The 18982-nt window shown below is 43.6% G+C and overlaps 1 protein-coding gene across 11 annotated transcripts in view; it reads left to right on the top strand.

Moving 5' to 3' along the window:
• Positions 1–18982, top strand: part of ACOXL (acyl-CoA oxidase like) — a 345680-nt gene that overhangs the window by 193065 nt on the left and 133633 nt on the right. For all 11 annotated transcript variants that reach the window (XM_043918764.1, XM_043918767.1, XM_043918771.1 and 8 more), the window contains exon 12: positions 4453–4606. In XM_043918764.1, the coding sequence (XP_043774699.1) occupies positions 4453–4606 (154 nt within the window). The remainder of the gene's footprint in view (positions 1–4452; positions 4607–18982) is intronic.

The following is an 18982-nucleotide window of genomic DNA, read 5'->3' on the forward strand; positions in this document are numbered from 1 at the left end:
AAGTGTTGGTCGCTCAGTCGTGTCTGACTCTCTGTGACCCCATGGACTGTAGCCCACCAGGCTCCTCTGTCCATGGGATTCTCCAGGCAAGAATACTGGAGTGGGTTGACATTTCCTTCTTCAGGGGATCTTCCCGACCCAGAATCAAACCTGCATCTCCTGCATTGCTTACCACTGAGTCATCTGGGAAGCCCAATGAAAAGATATGGTCAGACAATATACCATAAAAAAGTTTTGTGATCATTAGTTATCCAAGAAATGCAAATTTAAAGCATGAGGATTATCATTGCATATCTGTTTGTTGTTGTTCAGTTACCCAGTCGTGTCCGACTTTTTGCAATTCCATGGACTGCAGCATGCCAGGCTTCCGTGTCCCTCACCATCTCCCAGAGTTTGCCCGAGTTCATGTTTGATGAACTCATCAAACATATTCGTGTTTGAGTTCATGTTTGATGAGTTAGTTCATTGGTGATGCTGTCTAGCCATCTCATCCTCTGATGCCCTCTTCTCCTTCTGCCCTCAATCTTTCCCAGCATCAGGGACTTTTCCAATGAATCGTCTGTTCACATCAGATAACCAAAATACTGGAGCTTCAGCTTCATCATCAGTCCTTCCAGTGACTATTCAGGATTTATCTCCCTTAAGATTGACTGGTTTGATCTCCTTGCTGTCCAAGGGAATTTCAGGACTCTTCTCCAGCACCACAGTTCAAAGTCATCAGTTCTTTGGCTTCCAGCTCTCACAACTGTACGTGGCCACTGGGAAAACCATAGCCTTGACTATATGGACCTTTGTTGGCAGAGTAATGTCTCGGCTTTTCAACACACTGTGTAGGTGTGTCATCTGCTGTTAATAAGGCTGTTAATAATGCTAATGGATGCGATGAAATTCCAGAACTATTCAAATCCCTAAAGGATGATTCTATCAAGGTTTTGCATTCATTATGTCAGCCATCTGTCTTCCATCTGGAAGACCCAGCAGCGGCCACAAGACTGGAAAAGGTCTATCCTCGTCCCAATTCCCAAGAAGGGTAGTACCAAAGAATGTGCTAACCATCAGATAGTCGTACTCATCTCCCACGCTAATAAGGTCATGCTTAAAATCTTGCATGCTAGGCTTCAGCATTATACGAACCAAGAACTTCCAGATGTCCAAGCTGGGTTTAGAAATGGAAGAAAAACTAGAGATCAAGTTACCAACAATCACTGGATTCTAGAGAAAGCGAGGGAATTTAAGAAAAACATCTATCTCTGTTTCATTGACTACACTAAAGCCTTTGACTATGTGGATCATGACAAACTGTGGAAAGCTCTCAGAGAGATGGGAATACCAGACCATCATACCTGTCTCCCGAGAAACCTGCATGTGGGTCAAGAAGCAACAGTTAGAACCCTATATGGAACAACTGGCTGGTTCAAAATTGAGAAAGGTTCAAAATTGGTTCAAAATTGTTGTAACAGGGCTGTCTACTGTTACCCTGTTTGTTTAACCTATATGCTGAGCACATCATGAGAAATGCCAGGCTGGATGAGTTACAAGCTGGAATCAAGATAGGCAAGAGAAACATCAACGACCTCAGCTATGCATATGATACTACTCTAATGGCAGAAAGTGAAGAGAAGCTAAAGAGCCTCTTGATGAGGGTGAAGGAGGAGAATGAAAGGGCCGGCTTAAGACTAAATATTAAAAAAATTAAGACCATGGCATCCAGCCCCATTACTGCATGGCAAATAGAAGGGGAAAAGGTGGAAGTGGTGACACATTTCCTCTTCTTGGGCTCTAAAATCATTGCAGACGGTGAATGCAGCCATGAAATCAGAAGACTATTGCTTCTTGGCAGGAAAGTGATGACATACCCATTAGGATGACTACAATGAAAAGGACTGTGAAGATGGCTTGTTGGCTGGAACAACTAGGATTCCCCTCACTGCTAGTGGGAATATAAAGTTGCACAGCCACTTTGGAACATTGTTTGGCAGTTTCTTAAAAAGTTAAAAATACGTCTTCCATACGAACCAGTCTTTTCACTCCTACATGTTTACTCAAGAGAAATAAAGACATATGTCTCCTATAAGATTTTTACATGAATTTTCTTAGCAGCTTCACTTGTTGTAGCTCCAAACCGGAAGAAATGAAAATGTTCATCAAGTGAATACGTAAATGAAATGTAATATATGCATTGCATAGAATGGAATTCTGGTCAGCAATAAAAAAAACAGCTACTAATACATGGTACAGTATGGATGGATGGATGGATGAATCTCATGACAATATGCTGACTGAAAAAGCAAGACAGGACATACACTGTATAACACCATTTATATGCAAACTAATGCAAACTAATCCATACTAACAAAGAGCTGGTTGGTGGTTGTCCAGAGATGGGAGGAGGAGGAGGAGATGGACTGCAAAAAGGGATGAGGCATTCTTTAGAAAGCATTCTGTAGGTTGATTGTGGTGATATTCTCATGGGTATATAGAGTTGTCAAAACTCTTTAAATGGTGCACTTTGAATAATTCAATCTGTTGGGAGTAAATTAATCCTCAGTAACTTTGATAAAGAAAAAAAGAAACTGTTTGTTTAAAGCAAAAATAGCAATGAAGTTTGTAACATATATAGAACATATTTTTGTCTCAGCAGTGACATAACGGATGGGAGAATGAAAAGGAATTATATATTGTATTATTACAAGGGTCCTACATTATCCTTGAAGGGATATAACACTATTTGAGGGAAAACTGTCATAAGTTAAAGTAGCATGTTTTAGGCCGTAGAAAAATTGCTGAAAAAATGAGTAACAGTTTAAAATCTAACACTGAAATAGATTATTCAGTTAATCAAAAGAAGACTGGAGCAGAGGTAAAAGAACATATGGGATAAACAGGGAAGAACTTGTGAGGTAGCAGTTTTAAATTGTCATGTTAGTAGTTACATTGAGTTAAATGATTTAAACACTCCTATTTTCAGATTGTCAGACATGATAAGTTAAGACTGAACTAGATGCTTTCTACAAGAAACTCCCTTAAAATTAAAGACAAATAGGTTAAAAGTATGAGAATAAAAATGTATACCGGCAAACATTAACCGTAAAAGAGCTGGAGTGGATTTACTAATATTGGGTAAAGTAGACCTCAGAAAAAGGAGCATTACCCAAGGTAAAGAAGATCGCTTCCTGATGATGAAGGAGTCTACTCATCAAGAAGATGTAACAGTCTAAATGTGTATGGATTCCACAAAATGGCATCAGAATACATGAGGCAAAAGTGGACAGCCCTGAAAGGGAAAATGAACAAATCCTAAAGTACAGTTGATAAAGAAAAAAAGAAGGACATCAGTCCTTCTCTCTGGGTAACTGATGAAATAGACAGAAGACCAGTGATGCTATGAATCATATGAAGAGCATTATTAACAAACTTAATGACATTTGGACATGAGCAGAATACCCACTCAAGTGCACATAGAACATGTATCAAGACAGACCATGTAGATTTAGAATGGCTGATACAATACAAAGTATGATCTCTGGTTAGAATGAAATTAAGCTAAAATTAATAACAGAGAAATATCTGGAATAATCCTTACGTACAAGGAAACCAAATAACACACATCGTTCATAGATCAAAGTAGAAATCACAGGGAAATTAGAAAATATTTTGAATGGAGATGAAACACAGCATATCAAAATTTGTGGTATGCAACTAAAATAGTACTCGGAGGGAAATGTATTCCTTTAGATGCTTACAACAGAAAAGAAAGGTCTGAAACCACTGGAATAAATTTCTATTTTAAGAAACTATAAAAAGGTGAACAAGTGAAACCCAAAGTAAGCACAAAGAATAATAAAAATGAAATAAGAAATGGTCAAGCAATAGAGAATAAACAAGCCAAGAACTATTTTTATTTCAATAAATAAATAAAATTGAAAGACCTTTAAATCACCCCACCCTCACCTGCTCCCACTGAGTCCAAAAGTCTGTTCTTTATGTCCTTTGCTGCCCTGCATGTAGGGTCATTGGTACCATCTTTCTAGAATGATGCAGAAAAAAAAGACACAAGTTACCAGTATCTAGAATAAAAGAGAGGACTTTACTATAGATCCCATAGACATTGAAAGGATAAAATTAAATATTATTATTGTTCATGTGATGTTAATGTAATGCCAATACATTTGACAGCATATATGAAATAGACGCATTTCTTAAAGATGCATAGTACCAAAAGTGACACGAAAAGAATTAGAAAACCTGAAGAGCTTTGACATCACTTGTGAAGTTAAATACTTAAGAAAAGGAGACATGCTTATTTTACACAAATTCTTTCAGAAAAGGGAAAACTAATTTTAGGAGCATCCCAACACCAAAACCCAAAGAAGCTGTGAGACCCACACCCGTGATGAGCACATGTGCTGGGACCACCACTGCGCCCGTCACCGGTCTCCGCTTGTCTTGCAGGTATGCCGGCACCCTTCTGGATGAGGACATCTTCCGTGGGAAGGAGCTCGTCAGCAGTCGCCCGCTGCAGGCGCTGGTGGCAGGGCTGAAGGCCTATAGCACCTGGGAGAACGTCAGCTGCCTGCAGGACTGCCGTGAATGCACTGGAGGCATGGTGAGCACCCTCTGACCCCTCAGGCCACAGTCCGGCAGAGTCTGCATGGTTACAGGTTACAGGTTACATGCAGCATGTGTTGGGGGAGGACCGTGTGGCCAGTGGGCTTTGGAACCAGGTGAAATTCCCGTCTGCCCTTGTGACTCTGGCTGCACCCCTTAGCCTTGCCATTTGTGCATGTCTGTCTTCTCTGATGCCACCAGACAGATGCAGACCGTGCCTGTAAAATGCTGGGTCCGTGGAGGCCCTCAGTACCTGTCATGAAACTCGGTGGTGGTGGCTTGTTGACAGTATAGGAAAGGGCCAACAGGGGCCAGATGATCTAAGCTCAGCTCCAGCGTTTCAGTCCCCTGGGGAGAATGCAGGAAATGACCCCACGGGTTTCTGCCCTGGGAATGAGGCAGATGGGGACAGGCCCAGCGCTTAGGGCATGTTGAGAGTGTCCCCAGCCCTGGCCTAGACTGGACTGTGCAGTGAGGTATGAGAAACCCTAACGTGACTCTGCAGAGAGTCGAGGGGACTCTGAGAGCAGCTGGATCTATGCCCTCTTCCTGTGGGACCCTGAGAGTGGAGGCACCTGCAGGAGCCCAGAGCTGGTGAGAAAGGGGACCCAAGTGGGGTCTTGGAGGGTAGGACGTGGAGGGGTGTGCGCTTTTGAACCTATGACTTGGTAGCATGGCATGGCTGTGGACATCAGCTCTGGTGGCATCTGAGTCCAGCCCCAGATGACAGTCCTGTGTGGGCGACGCCTGTGGACCACCCTGCCTCATCGTCATGTGGGCCAGAAGCAGGGGCTGCAGGAGGATGGGGGGAGGAGGGAGCCCCTCTTGGACCTTGAGCCTCAATTCCATCTAGAACTTGGCTGAACATTTGCCTAAAAACAGCAGCTCTGAACCTGAAGGGGCGGTTGAAGCATTCTAGCCGCAGTGAGAAGAGGTCAAGAGCAGATCAAGGGCTGCTGCAGAAAGTAAAGGGGGAGGTTGAGTTTCTGGAGAGCCCAGAGCATCAGTGCCAGGTCCATGGAGGGGCAAGGAGGGACTGGGCCCTCAGGCGCAGCCTGAGGTTTGTCCCATGTAAACTCGGTGAATGGGAGTGAGAGCTGGCCTGGTCACCTCCCTGCAGTGACTGAGTAAAGATGGGCGAGTGGTGAAGGAGTCCTTGGTTAATCAGGCTCGCACCCTGTATCTGTGATGGTGGTGGTGGAGGACATGCTTTTCCAGTGGGGATGGTGTCAGGCTCCATCAGAAAAGAAGGAGGAGGAGGATAAAGTGACAGCTGGAGCTGGGGTGCAGCGGGGTCAGGAGTCAGGGTCCTCTGAGTCAGCCGGGGGCGATGGCTTGTAGTGGCCTGATGTGTTGTGAGACCCCTGCTTCCAGTGGTTCCCACCCTTCCAGTGGTCCTGCCTGGTCATCCCTCCTTCACTGTCCAGCATCACCCAGCTGTGCAGAAATGACGCCTCCACCCACCATACTATGGAAAAGAAGCTGACCCTGGAGGACCGCTCTTCCGGGCTGGGAAGATGCCAGATGCCAGCTCTGTAATCCTGGGCACTGCTGCCTCAAGCGGCTTTGCTTCCCAGCAGCTCCTCAGAAACAGGAGGGGACCCTGTTTTTTAGTTTTGTTCCTTCCCTTCTCCTCTCCACCCCCATATCCAACCAACACCTTGCCCAGGACTATTTGTAGAGACATAAATATTTGTTGAAGGGGCTTCCCAGATGGCACTAGTGGTAAAGAACCTGCCTACCAATGCAGGAGATGTAAGAGACGTGCGTTCGATCCCTGGATCGAGAATATCCCCTAGAGGAGGAAATGGCAACCCACTCCAGTATTCTTGCCTGGAGAATCCCATGGACAGAGGAACCTTGCGGGCTATAGTCCACAGGGTCGAAAAGACTCGGACACAACTGAAGCCACTTAGCACACACGCAAATATTTGTTGAAAGAAAAGCATGAGCATCTTCTAATTGTTTTAAGCTGCATTTTCAGACACTACATCTTCTGCAGGCAGGAAGTCTCCAGGAGTGAAGTGTGGCTGAGTCTGGGGGCTGCTGAGATGGTAATGAAAACCACTTCTTCTGTGGCCCATAGGTCTAAGGAGGTCTTGCATGCAAAACAAAACAAAACATATTTCAATTCACATTTACTGACTTTGAAGCCAGTAACACTATGGGAAAGTTATTGCCTTCTCTTTGACTCATTTTTCACATATATAAAATGAGGCTAAGCTTTCCTTTGTAACAGCTGTGAGAGTTAAGTTGAGCAAGAAGATTAGCATAAAAATACATAATGGTGAAGGAAGACTGACGATCCTGCGCACTGCAGCTAAGACTCGGCACAGCCAGTTAATTAATTAAAAATATACAATTGTTTAAACAAAAATCATAACAGCGTGATGTGAGGTTTATAACTGGGGGAAGTGAGATGGGATGTGCTCCCATGACCCCAAACCTCCTTAGCAAGTGGAGAAGGGGCTGGACCAGGAGCTGGGGAGGCACCGTCCATTCCTGCTACAGCCCTGAGGTTCCCGAGGGTTGGGGCTTCATGCTCACACGTGCTCTGCGTTTTGTAAGCTGAGCATCCTCCGGCCTGGTTTGGAAGGGATGAAAACCCTTTCCCTGCCCGCATGTGAACTCAGAGAACAGACTCCATCCCTCGGAGTAGTCACGTGACTCAGTTCTTTTGCTTCCTTAGCTCCCCACCTTCCTTCTCCAAGGATTGACAGGTAAACCAAGTCTTCAGACTGTTGCTGTTTCACTGGACTTGCATTGGCCTCTTTTCTCCATCTCCAAGCAAACCCAGATTGAATTTCCTACCACCAGCTGAGTGAGGAGTGGGAAACAGAGCCCTGGATTTCCTTGTACCCCTTGTGGGGCCGCCTGGTGGGGCGGAAACTCTGGGAGATGGGAGGGGCAGCTCCTCAAGGAAGGGGTGGGGTCTCAGGGTCAGGATGCTGTGACCTTGCGCCTTTCCTCTGGGAGTCTCAGGTTCCTTCTCCTTTAAAATCTACAGCATAGTATTGCACTGTTCTTAGTCGTGTCTGACTCTGCAACCCCATGGACTGTAGGCTCTTCTGTCCATGAGATTTCCCAGCAAGCATACTGGACTGGGTTCCCATTTCCTTCTTCAGGGTATCTTCCTGACCCAGGGATCAAACCAGTGTCTCTTATGTCACCTCTGTTGCAGGCAGTCTTTACCACTAGCGCCACCTGGGAAGCATGGTAGGCCTCAGTAAAGACTCTTGTCTTTCTTTTTCCTGGCTGTGATTATAGTGAAGCATCCCAGCTGTCTCTGCTCCTCCCTAAACCCCATCCTGATGCATTTGATCTGTGTGGGAGCTGCATGGGTAGGCTCTTCAGGGGGCAGCCTTGGACGCTGGAGGCAAGTATTTCCTCAGCAAATCTGACTCTATAGCATCAGGGGCTGCAGAGACAGGTCTGGGGCCAGCATAGGTGGCATGGTCCCCACTCTGCACCCAACTCTGACTCCACTGAGGTAGAGCTGCAGCCCAGCTGATGACCTAGACCCCGCACAGCAGGGTTCTTCACGGGGAACTTCTACAGTATCCCTTGACCCTTGAGTGTTACCTGTACCTGGATGTCCATGGCCTGGAACTGTGCCCTCCAGCACTGGAAGATACCCACCCTGGGATCCCTGGGCCAGTGGTCAAGAGCAGACTCCACTGCAGGATTTTAGTCACCCTAACCCCCACCCGCCACTCCCATCAGGGCTTCTCCCTGGAAGCCTTCTCATCTCTGCCCCTGACTGCTGCATTTCTTCTCAGCGTGTTCCTGAATTCCATGGGAGAGCTATGGAAAATTGGCCGAAGCAGCCTAAAGAAATATGCAGACAAGACTGGAGCAGGATAAAGTCTCAGGAGAGATCTCTGACCCACCATGATGATAAGGTTATCAGCAAACACGTGTTGACTGTTCCTTTCATGTTAGACATGGAGCTGCTGTCTGCTGTTCAGAGATACAGTCCAGCCGGGCAATGACAGAAGCGCTATAAGATTGCACAGGAGGACACTGAAACAATTACAAGTGTTTGTAAATTAAAGGGAAAAAAAGCCATGTGAGGCTGAGCTTGCTGGTTATTCCGTAGGCTTCGTCCCAAGACTGGATCCTCAGGAGACGTACCATCACCTCGTTTATCTGGCATCCACTGTTTCTTGGAACACAGCCGAGGCCTGAAATAGCCAAAACAGAACTCTGAGACTCCCAGAGAGGTGGCACGAAGTCCCTGTGCTGAGACGCGGGCCCTCAGTCCACTCCCAGGGGAGCCTGGCCGGCCTCTGCTGGGAGCCTGCTCCTGGCGGCCGACTCTTGCATGTGATTCCTGCTTTCCTGTGGTGTCGCAGACCCATGAGGATATCCGGTCTCCAAAGGCAGGCAGTTAAGAGGGCTAGTGGCCAACAAGAGCCAGACGAGGTAGAAAAACTAGACTCAAAAATTCAAGAGCTCTGGGACTTCTCTGGCGGTCCAGTGGTTAAGATTCCATGCTCCCACTATAGCAGGCAGAGGTTTGATCCCTGGTTGGGGAACTAAGATCCCGTATGCTATGTAGCATGTCCCCCACCAAAAAGAAAACAAAGATTCAAGAGCTTAGTGGGCCAGTGCCCAGCCACAAGAAGGATCAAAGCTCTCCTGGGAGGCAACGTGGGCTGCAGACAAGGTAGGCTGTGGGAGACAGGCCGGGAAGCTGTTGCAAGAAAGACAGTCATTCGAGGTCTTCCCTCCCTCCTGGCTGCTGCAGATCTACTGTTTCCTGGAATACAATAGATGGTGTTTGTTTAAAAGCTCAGCTTTTCACAGCAATCCGCTAGATATGTTTCTCTCAAAACAGATAAGTAGGTCAGTCTGATTTGGATCTAGTATGGCAGAGATGATTTTGCTCCCCCATCTAATTTCATAAGAAGAAATAGAGCCACAAAAAGTCTTGTCTAGTGCCTGGGCCATGAGGAGCTAGTGATGCTTGTGGTGGATTCTAACTCTGAAGGTCAAGGGTCCAGTTGGCTAGGAATGCATATGTGGGTGGGGTAGGGGCAAGTTAAGCTGTAACATGAAGTCACTGGGTAGCAAAGTAGAAAATGTTCAGCCCATACTAAGAAAGGATCCAAGACTGTATCTGGCAAACCTCCTAAGAAGGGACTGGCTGAGCCCCAAGTGTTGACCCCAATAGAAGGGCCTTCTTAGTGGTTGCCATGACAGCTTTATCAGCCAGAACCTTTGCTCAGCCCCAGCCTAATTTTTCTAGGGAACCAATGAGTTGTTGATTTCATGGATCAAAGACCCCTTTCTCTGGACAGATTGAGAGCCTTCAAGAAGAATCCCAGATGAAAACCTAGGTTTCTGCTTATTTCTGCTATCACTTTCTGATTGTAGGGATTTAGAAAGATAGCACAATAAAAAAACCATTATGATGACTAGTTATTTCTCAACTTTGAAAGAACCTTGTTCCAAGGTCAGAGGAATTGTTTCTTATTCTTTGAAAGAGGTTTCTGTTTCCGACTCTGACATTCTTTGAGTCCTTGCTAGGTAAAATGCCAGGGCCTGTGTAGATGTGGCTATCTTTAATCCTCTAACAATCCTATGAGTGGGAATAATTGTCTACAGTTTCCCATGAATGAAGGAAATAAGACTGGAGGTGGTTGCTATTTCTCTGTCAGTCGCTCAGCCATGTCCAACTCTTTGTGACCCTATGGACTGTAGCCCGCCAGGCTCCTCTGTCCATGGAATTCCCCAGGCAAGAATACTGGAGTGGTTTGCCATTTCCTCCTCCAGGGGATCTTCCCGACCCAGGGATTGAACCTGCATCTGCTATGTCTCTTGCGTTGCAGGCAGGTTCTTTACCACCGAGTTACCTGGGAAGCCCTAAAAGTTGGATGGTGGGCTCTAATTCAGGTCTTCCCATCTTAGTCTTTTGTCCTTAATTTTGGACCTTGCTTTTTTCCTGAGGGAGGGGGATGACAACTTTGTTTCTGGCCCCTGGGTTCTGTGTTGATCAATGGTCTACACTTAGCCCTCATTTAACATAATCCACAATTTGTAAACAAGTCTCTGTGTTGTGTTCTTAACCCCTGGCCACTGGGGAAAAAAATCTCCTAGTGAGAAGATTCACATGTCATATTTGTGAGTGCCTTATGTTAGTAGGTCTTATCTTGTCAAGAAAATGAGTTGGGAGAGTAGCAGGCAGTAAAACTGACCCTCATCACTGATACAGAAAAGAGAGATTATTAAAATGACCCAAGGACAATCCATTTTATTGGCAATGTTCCTTTGAAGATCTCAGTCCAAACTTCTTAAGGGCGTAAAGAAGGCAATTATAAATTTTATATGCAATGGATAACATCCAGACATATGAGAGAATAATGGATAGAGTTGGAATCCATCCTGGGACAATTAGCCAAATTTTGAATCTACCATATTCTCATTTTACCCTCCCTTGAGATGATTCACAGCTCTCCAGAAGGATTCAGTCCATCACATCAAGGAAATAAGAAAAGGAAAAGAAGCTTTGCAAGACTGACTTCTAAATTTGTTAAGAATTAGTTAAGATTCTTTAGATGCAAATAAGAGAGACCCATTACAAATTTGCTCAAGCAAGAAGGGAGACTATATCTTAAGAGAGAGAGAGAGAGATGTGTTCTGGAAATCACGTCTCGTGAGGTCCAGGAGGTCTCGTGAGGACCAGGAACTGGGAAGGAGCCTAGAGTACAGGCAACCCTGCCCTTGGTTTCTCCTCCTTTTGGGGGCATGGTCTTGGCCTTTGCCTCTCTGGTGTCTGCCCATTCTTCCTGCTCCTCTGAGTATGTGAGTGCCGTTTGGCTGTGGAACTTACAGCATCTCCTTTCCAGCTGCTGTCTGAGATGGTGTCTTGCTGAATCCCTGTCTCAGTTGGAGCTGGTGTCCTCCCAGCCCAGACATCTTTGACTCTTAGGTAATGGAGCCACGTTGCGTGAACATGCCTGCTGACGCCCCAGTTCTACAGGTAGTGAGGCAGTTGTCAGATAGTAGCTGAGTAGATATCTGTTGTGATATATATGATAGGTTTTAAAATGCTTTCTCACGAATCCTTTCAGCCTGATGCATAGAAATGGAGTTGAATATTGTGTATTGATCTTATATCCAGCAACCTTGTTAAACTGACAGTTCTAATAAGCTGTTTGTAGTTCTTTCGTGTTTCCCTATGATCCTAATCATATTCCCTGTGAAACATGAATAGCTTGTTTCTTCCTTTTCAGTTATTTACATTTATGCCTTTGTCATATCATTAAAGTGGCCAGGACTTCCCATGCAGTGATTAAAGAAGTGGTTGATAATGGGCACTTATATTTTTTCTCGACTTTAATGGGGACGTGCTTACTTTTTCACCATTAAGGATTTTATTTGGTGTGGATATTCTGGTGTTGGTGTTTGGTATGTTATTTGGTGTGGCTATTTATCATGTTAAGGCAGGTATGTTTTACCCTTAGTTTATATAGAGGCTTTTGTGTGTTTGTGTGTGTGCTAGTTTTTTGGTTTGATTTTAAAATTCTGAATGGATCTAAATTTTATGGAATTATTTATATTCCTTTATTTTTACTGAGATAATCACACATTTTCCTGCTTTCATCTGTTTTTGTGGTGAATTTACATTAATGTATTTTCTAATGTTTAATAAATCTTGGGTTTGGGAATGAATACAACTTAGTCATGATTGTGTGTGTGTCTTTAATTCACTGTTGGTTCTATCTGCCAGTGCTCATTTAGGATTTTTTCTTTTGTGATCATGAGATTGTCTTGTGTTGTTCTTTCCTAGTTCTGCCCTTGGCTAATTTGGGTATCAACATTATAATAACCCCATTAAATGAATTGGGGAGGGAGAATTTCTTCTTTTTCTACTCTTAAAGAGTTTGCATAAAGTGGAATGATCTGTTCCTTGCATACTTCCTACAAATACCTGGAAAGTCATATGGGTCTCATAGTTCCTTTCTTAGACATTTAAAGTGATTAAGTCTCTTTCTTTAGTAGTTGTAGCCATTCAGGTTTTCTGTTTCTTCTTGAGTCTGTTTTGGTAATTTATATTTGCTTATTAATTTGTCTGTTTCTTCTTTTTAAAATTTATTGGTATAAAGTTCATAATCCCCTCTTATCTTTTATCCCTGTTGTATCTGTAATTATGCTCCATTTGCCACCCTAATATTGTTTGTTTTCCCCATTCCTTTATCTCTTGATCTGTTTCCTTTTTCCTTCAAATAATAAAGTTTTGGTTCTGTTGATCTCCAGATTGTATCTGAGATGTCCATGTCATTGATTTTTATCTTCATTGTTTATTTCCTTCTACTCCCTTTGGGTTTATTTGCTTTCCGCTCTTCTTTTGTTACATTAACTTGCATATTATGTCATTAATTTTTGCCATCTCTCCAATTCTATTATAAACATTTAAGTTTTAATGTCCATAATGACTTATTTGACCCATGAATTGGCTGAGTGGGTTTTTTTTTTTTTTAATTTCCTAATGTCTAGCATTTAAAGATGTTAACAACCAAACTTTGTTGAATTCTTACTATATGCCAGGCACCAATCTTCACATTTTACATTTATTAACTTATGTAATCCTCCCAACATCTTCACAAAGTAGGACCATTAAGACTCCAACATGATATATGTGAAAAATGAGAATACATAGAGAGTTTAAGCAATTTGTCCAAGATCACAGAGCTCCTGAGTTGACAGAACCAAGATTTAAACTGAGACACCTTGGCTACAAAGTAAAACCACTGTACACATTGTCTTCTTTTTGGTGACTCTTTGATTCTTATTTTGTTGTCCTTATAATAATTATTATTACATTGCTTTTTCCCTTAATTCCAGTGTGATACAGAGAAAATGGCCAGTGTGATACAGATTATTTTTTTAATTTATTTTTTTATTGAAGGATAATTGCTTTATAGAAATTTGTTGTTTTCTGTCAAACCTCAACATGAATCAGCCATAGGTATACAAATTTATTATGAGCTACTTTGTGATCTAGAATATGGCCAGTTTCCATGTGATCTTCAAAGGAAGATGCATTCCTGAATGAGCTAAATCAGTCAAGCTGATTAGTGGTATTATTCCAATATTCCCTATTCTTACTGAGGTTTTGATCTGTCTGATCTATCAGTGATTGAGTGGACTAAAATCTTCCATTGTTGGTGGTGGGTTTGTTGGTGTCTCCTTGTGTTCCTACCAATTTTGGTAACATTCTTTTGAAGTTGTAAAATTGTGCTATTAGATGTTTACAGATTTAGAATTGTCCTATTTTCCTAATGAATTTAATCTTCAGTTTCTTGCAGTGACTCTCTTTAGCTTTACTAATGCCTTAAAATGTATTTTGGCCAGTTTTAATTTGAGGGTAACAGCTTCTGTTTGGTTGGTCTTTCTGTGTTACATGCTTTTACTTAGCCTTTCTGTGTTCATGTGTTGCATTTATGTTTCTTATAAACAACACTTATCTGGTTTTTAGATTTTGTTTACTCTGACAACCTCATTTTTATCTGTTTAGTCTAAATTTTTATCTGTTTAGTTTGTTTTCATTGCTGGTGTATCTGAGTTCATTTCTTCTATCTTACTCTTTGCTTTCTATTTTGCTGTGTCTTACCTCTGTTTGTTTGGGTTTCATACTTTCTTTCAGATTTATTGTTATTCCCCACCCCTCATCTGAATCTTCCCATTCTTCTCTTCCAGTTTCCATTCTGCTATGTTCTTTTTTTTTACCCTACCGTCCCTGGTCAGGGAAACAGGGACTGAACCTGCCCCTTTGCATTGGAAGCATGGAATCTTAACCACTGGACTGCCAGGAAAGTCCCTATTGTATTCCTTTTGTGGTCACTGTAGCAGCTGGAGTATGTACTTTAACACACAAAGTCTAAAATTAATCATTATTTTTCCATTCTCCCAACAATATGAGAGCTTTAATTGCTTTCACTAATCATCAGCTCCCACGTTCTATAGCATCTTTGTCCATTACTTTAGTAGTATGTTTTTCAACCCCAAGCATTAGCTATCATATTTATTATTATCAGGATTTCTCTAGAACTACCACTTAAAAAAAAAAAAAAAACCCATTTCTTGCATTTCTGTTGTCATTTTCCTTGGAGTACTTTCTCCAGAATAGTGTGGGTCTGTGACAGTAAACCTAATTCTCTTTGTCTAAATATATCTTTATTTCATTCTCAGCCTTGAAAGGTTAAGCACTGTTAAGGATAGAATTCATGGGTGACAGTTCTTTTCTCTCAGCATTTGAAGTTTTTACTGTTATTCTGGATTCTCTTGTTGCTGAGGAATCAGTTGTGTACCCAATTATAATTTTTCATGGCTGTCTATTTTTTTCTCTTTGCTTCCTTAAAGATATTTATTTTATTTTTTGATGATCTATGGTTTCACTCTAATGTATCTAACTATGAATTTGTTACCTTATTTTTCTTATTTGGGGTCATTTGTGTTTGCTGAATATGTATATGTGTGTCTCTTGACAATTATGGACAATTTTAGGCCACTGTGTTATTTTGAATATTTATTTTTATTTGTTTATTTCTTTATTGGGCTGTGCCAGGTCTTGGTTGTGGCATGTGGGATCTAGTTTCCTGACCAGGGAAGGAACCTGCCCCCCCCCCCCCCCCCCCTGCGCTGGCAGCACAGAGATCTTAGCCACTGGACCACCAGGGAAGTCCCAGGCCATTGTCATTTTCAATACTGTCTCTTTGTATTCTTATATTATCTTTCTTGGTGTAGTAGCTAATATCAGCTCTCTCTGCAGTTTTGATTCTGTTGTTATCCATCTCTTCTGATTGTCCTTTTCTTACTCTTGCATTTTGTGATGCTAGAATTTTGGAGCTTTATCTTGGTAGTTCTTTCCAGGCAGAAAGGATCTGCGTTTATCTCTGCCAGAGGACTGGAGACCACAACCCGCTTGAACTGGTTTGTAGCTTTGTCTTTGTCTTTGTCTTTGTCTTTGTAGCTTTGAGGGCCTCATGGAGAGTATGGATTCTGGCCCTAGAGTCATATGAATGCAGGCCAGGGTCAGAATTCTAAGCAGAGATGCTTCTCTCTCTTTACCCACAGCCAGAGCTGAGACTAGCAAATTTCCTCCTTATCTTCTTGAGTGAGGAGTGGTGTTTTCTCACTTAATCCCTGATAGACATTGTTTTCCCAGAGGACTGTGTTTATACAGGTGTCTATTTTATTTTTTGACCTTTCTTTTAAAATTTTTTATTTATTTTTAATTGGAGGATAATTGCTTTACAGTATTCTCTTGGTTTCTGCCATACATCAGTATGAATCAGTCATAGGTGTATATGTGTCCCCTCCCTCTTGAACCTCCCTCCCCACCTCCCACCCATCCCACCCCGCTAGGTCGTCACAGAGCCCCAGTCTGAGCTCCTGAGTCAGACAGCAAACTGCCACTGGCTGTCTGTCTGACATATGGCCGTGTGTGTGCTTCCATGCTGCTCTCTCCATTCGTCCACCCTCTGCTTCCCCCATCCCGTGTCCACACGTCTGTTCTCTATGCCTGCGTCTCCACTGCTGCCCTGCACATAGACTCACCAGCACCATCCTTCTGGATTTCACATATGTGCATTAATGTACAACATTTGTTCTTCTCTTTCTGACTTACTTCACTCTGTATAATAGGCTTTACGTTTATCCACCTTATTAGAACTGACTCAAATGCATTCCTTTTTATGGCTGAGTAATGTTCCATTGTATATCTGTACCACAACTTTTTTATCCATTCATCTGTGGATGGACATCTATGTTGCTTCCATATCCTAGCTATTATACATATTTCCTTATATATAACCTCTCACTTGGTCTCATTACCTGCTACCCATTTAGGTGTCATGCTTTCTTATTGAGTTCAGATTCTGAGTATTTCTCTTTATCAGTTTGATATGCATCAAAGTGATTTTTAAAAACTATTTTATCAAGCATATTTTCAGTGGTTCTACTGGTGATTTAATTTTTAAAGACTGTCTCATCTGCTGTATTGCCAGGGACAGATGTCTTAAATTTGGTTCTCCTTCTGAGTCATGCCTGTGTATTTGTTGAACCGTGTTGGGCCAGTTGCTGTTGACTCCCTGAGACCCTGTCCAGAGGCTCTTTCTGGGTCCCCACCTGCCTGAGGTCCCGGCAGCCTTTGCCCTGGTCGACCCCTCCCTGCTGAGCCCAGCGTTCTCCCAAGCTGTCAGGACACCATGCTCTCAGCTTCCATTCTGCCTCTTTGTTTCTTGGTCTGCTCTGCTGGCCTTCTTCTGCCTGACCTCAGAACGTCAGCCTTTTCCATAGCACGAGCCTAAGGCCTCTCTTCTCCCTGTAGTTAGTGTGTGCGTGCTAAGTTGCTTCATGGTGTCCACCTCTTTGCAACCCTGTGGACTGCAGCCCACCAGGTTCCTCAGTTCATGGGATTCTCCTGGCAAGAATGCTGGAGTGGATTGCCACTTCCTCCTCCAGGGGATCTTCCCAACTCAGGGATCAAACCGGTGTCTCTTTTGTCTCCTGCGTTGGCAGGAGGGTCCTTTACCAGCAGCACAACCTGGGAAGCCCCTGTGTAGTTAGACTCTTGATAATTCTGTTCCTTCCATTGGTTTTGAAGAGTTATGTAATGAGGATGCTATAGCTCCATCCCAGACATCTATTTGCATCTGCAGAGTCTTGTGTCTAACCTTCATTTTGACCAGGCCACTTGGATGTCTCACTGATTCTCACATCTGACATTTATAGATGTGAACATTGGATCTTTTCCTGTAAACATACTCCTGCCAGGATGCTCAGCTTGGTAAACACCACAGCATACGCCTCCCATTCACGTGGCCCGGGCTTTCTCTCTCACACACGCCCCCGGCTCATCCACGCCCGTCTCCCTCTAACTCCAGGCCACCCAGGTCTCCCGTCTTTACCAACTAGTCCAACCCTTTCTCTCTTGCCTCCTGTGGGCTGTGATCACTTGGCAGACAGAGCCATCTTTTAAAAATCACAAGTCATCTTATTGCAAAGAATAAAATTATCTTATGACTTTACATTGCACCTAACTTAACATATTCAATAAAACGAATGTCCAAGAGGCTTCTTGAGGTACTGAGTCACTTGATACCTGTTTCCAACCTTATCTTTGGGGCCCTCTCCTGCCCGCACCCCACCTCCAGTCCAGCCTTCTTTCCAGTCCTGAACATCCCATGCTCCTTCCTGGCCATGGGGTGTTTGCACATGCTCTTCTTTCACCTGGAGTAAGCTGTCTCCATTTTGGGCTTGGTTGACTCTTTGTGGCTCTAAGTTAAACAAGCCTTGAAAATTTTCTCTGGCATCTCAGTTAGAAGAGGTCTTTCTTATTTATTCTTTCTTCATGGAATCCAGATCTTTTCCTTTCTGGCACTTACCTCAGAGGATTTTTTAAAAAAATTATTGGAGTATAATTGCATCACTGACTCAATGGACCTGTGTTTGAGCAAACTCCAGGAGATGGTGAAGAACAGAGAAGCCTGGCCTGCTGTGGTCCACGGGGTTGCAAAGAGTTGGACATGCAGAGCGACTGAACAACAGCAGATAATTGCCTTACAGTGCTGTGTGAGTTTCTGGTACACAGTGAATGAGTCAGCTGGATGTGTGCATCCCTTCTGTCTTGGCCTTCCCTCCCCTCCGCCCTTCTATCGGTGATGACCTGGAGTGCTGAGCGGAGCCTCCTGTCTGCACAGTGGCTTCCCACTGGCTGTTTCACATGTGGTGGTGCATACATGTCAATGCTGGTCTCCCAGTTCATCCCACCCTCTTCCCCGCTTGTCCACACATCTGTTCCCTGCATCTGCATTTCCATTCCTGCCCTGCAAGTAGGTTCATATGTGCCATTTTTCTAGATTCCACATATATGTGTTAATATATGCTATGTGTTTTTCTGATTTACTTCACTAGGTCCAGCCACATCTCTACAAATGACCCAATTTTGTTCCTTTTTATGGCTGAGTAATAGTCCATTGTGTATATGTGTAATAGCACATCTTCTTTAGCCATTTATCCTACCACAGATGGTTTAATCACCTGTCTATTTGTCTCCTTGACTGGTGCCTGCCTGTCTTCTGAGGACAGGACTGTATCTGTGGTTTGCAGTCTGTGGTCCACTGCCTGCAGCACAAACCCTGAGCAAATGTTTGGTGATGGGACCCACAGGTGAATTCCCTCGCAGTTCATAAGCCCTGAGAGTTCAGGGTCATTCCAAAGCACGCAGGGCAGGGCAGGGCAGGATGCCTCGTGACTACCTACATCAGAGCATCCGTTGTCTGCTGGGCTGTCGGGAGATGCCACCCTGACCACAGCTGTCACGGGAAAGGGAGCAGTCACAGTCACCCACACACGGGTCCTCTTC

The sequence above is a fragment of the Cervus elaphus genome, chromosome 11 (genome assembly GCF_910594005.1).
Source record: "Cervus elaphus chromosome 11, mCerEla1.1, whole genome shotgun sequence".
Taxonomy (NCBI): Eukaryota; Metazoa; Chordata; class Mammalia; order Artiodactyla; family Cervidae; genus Cervus; species Cervus elaphus.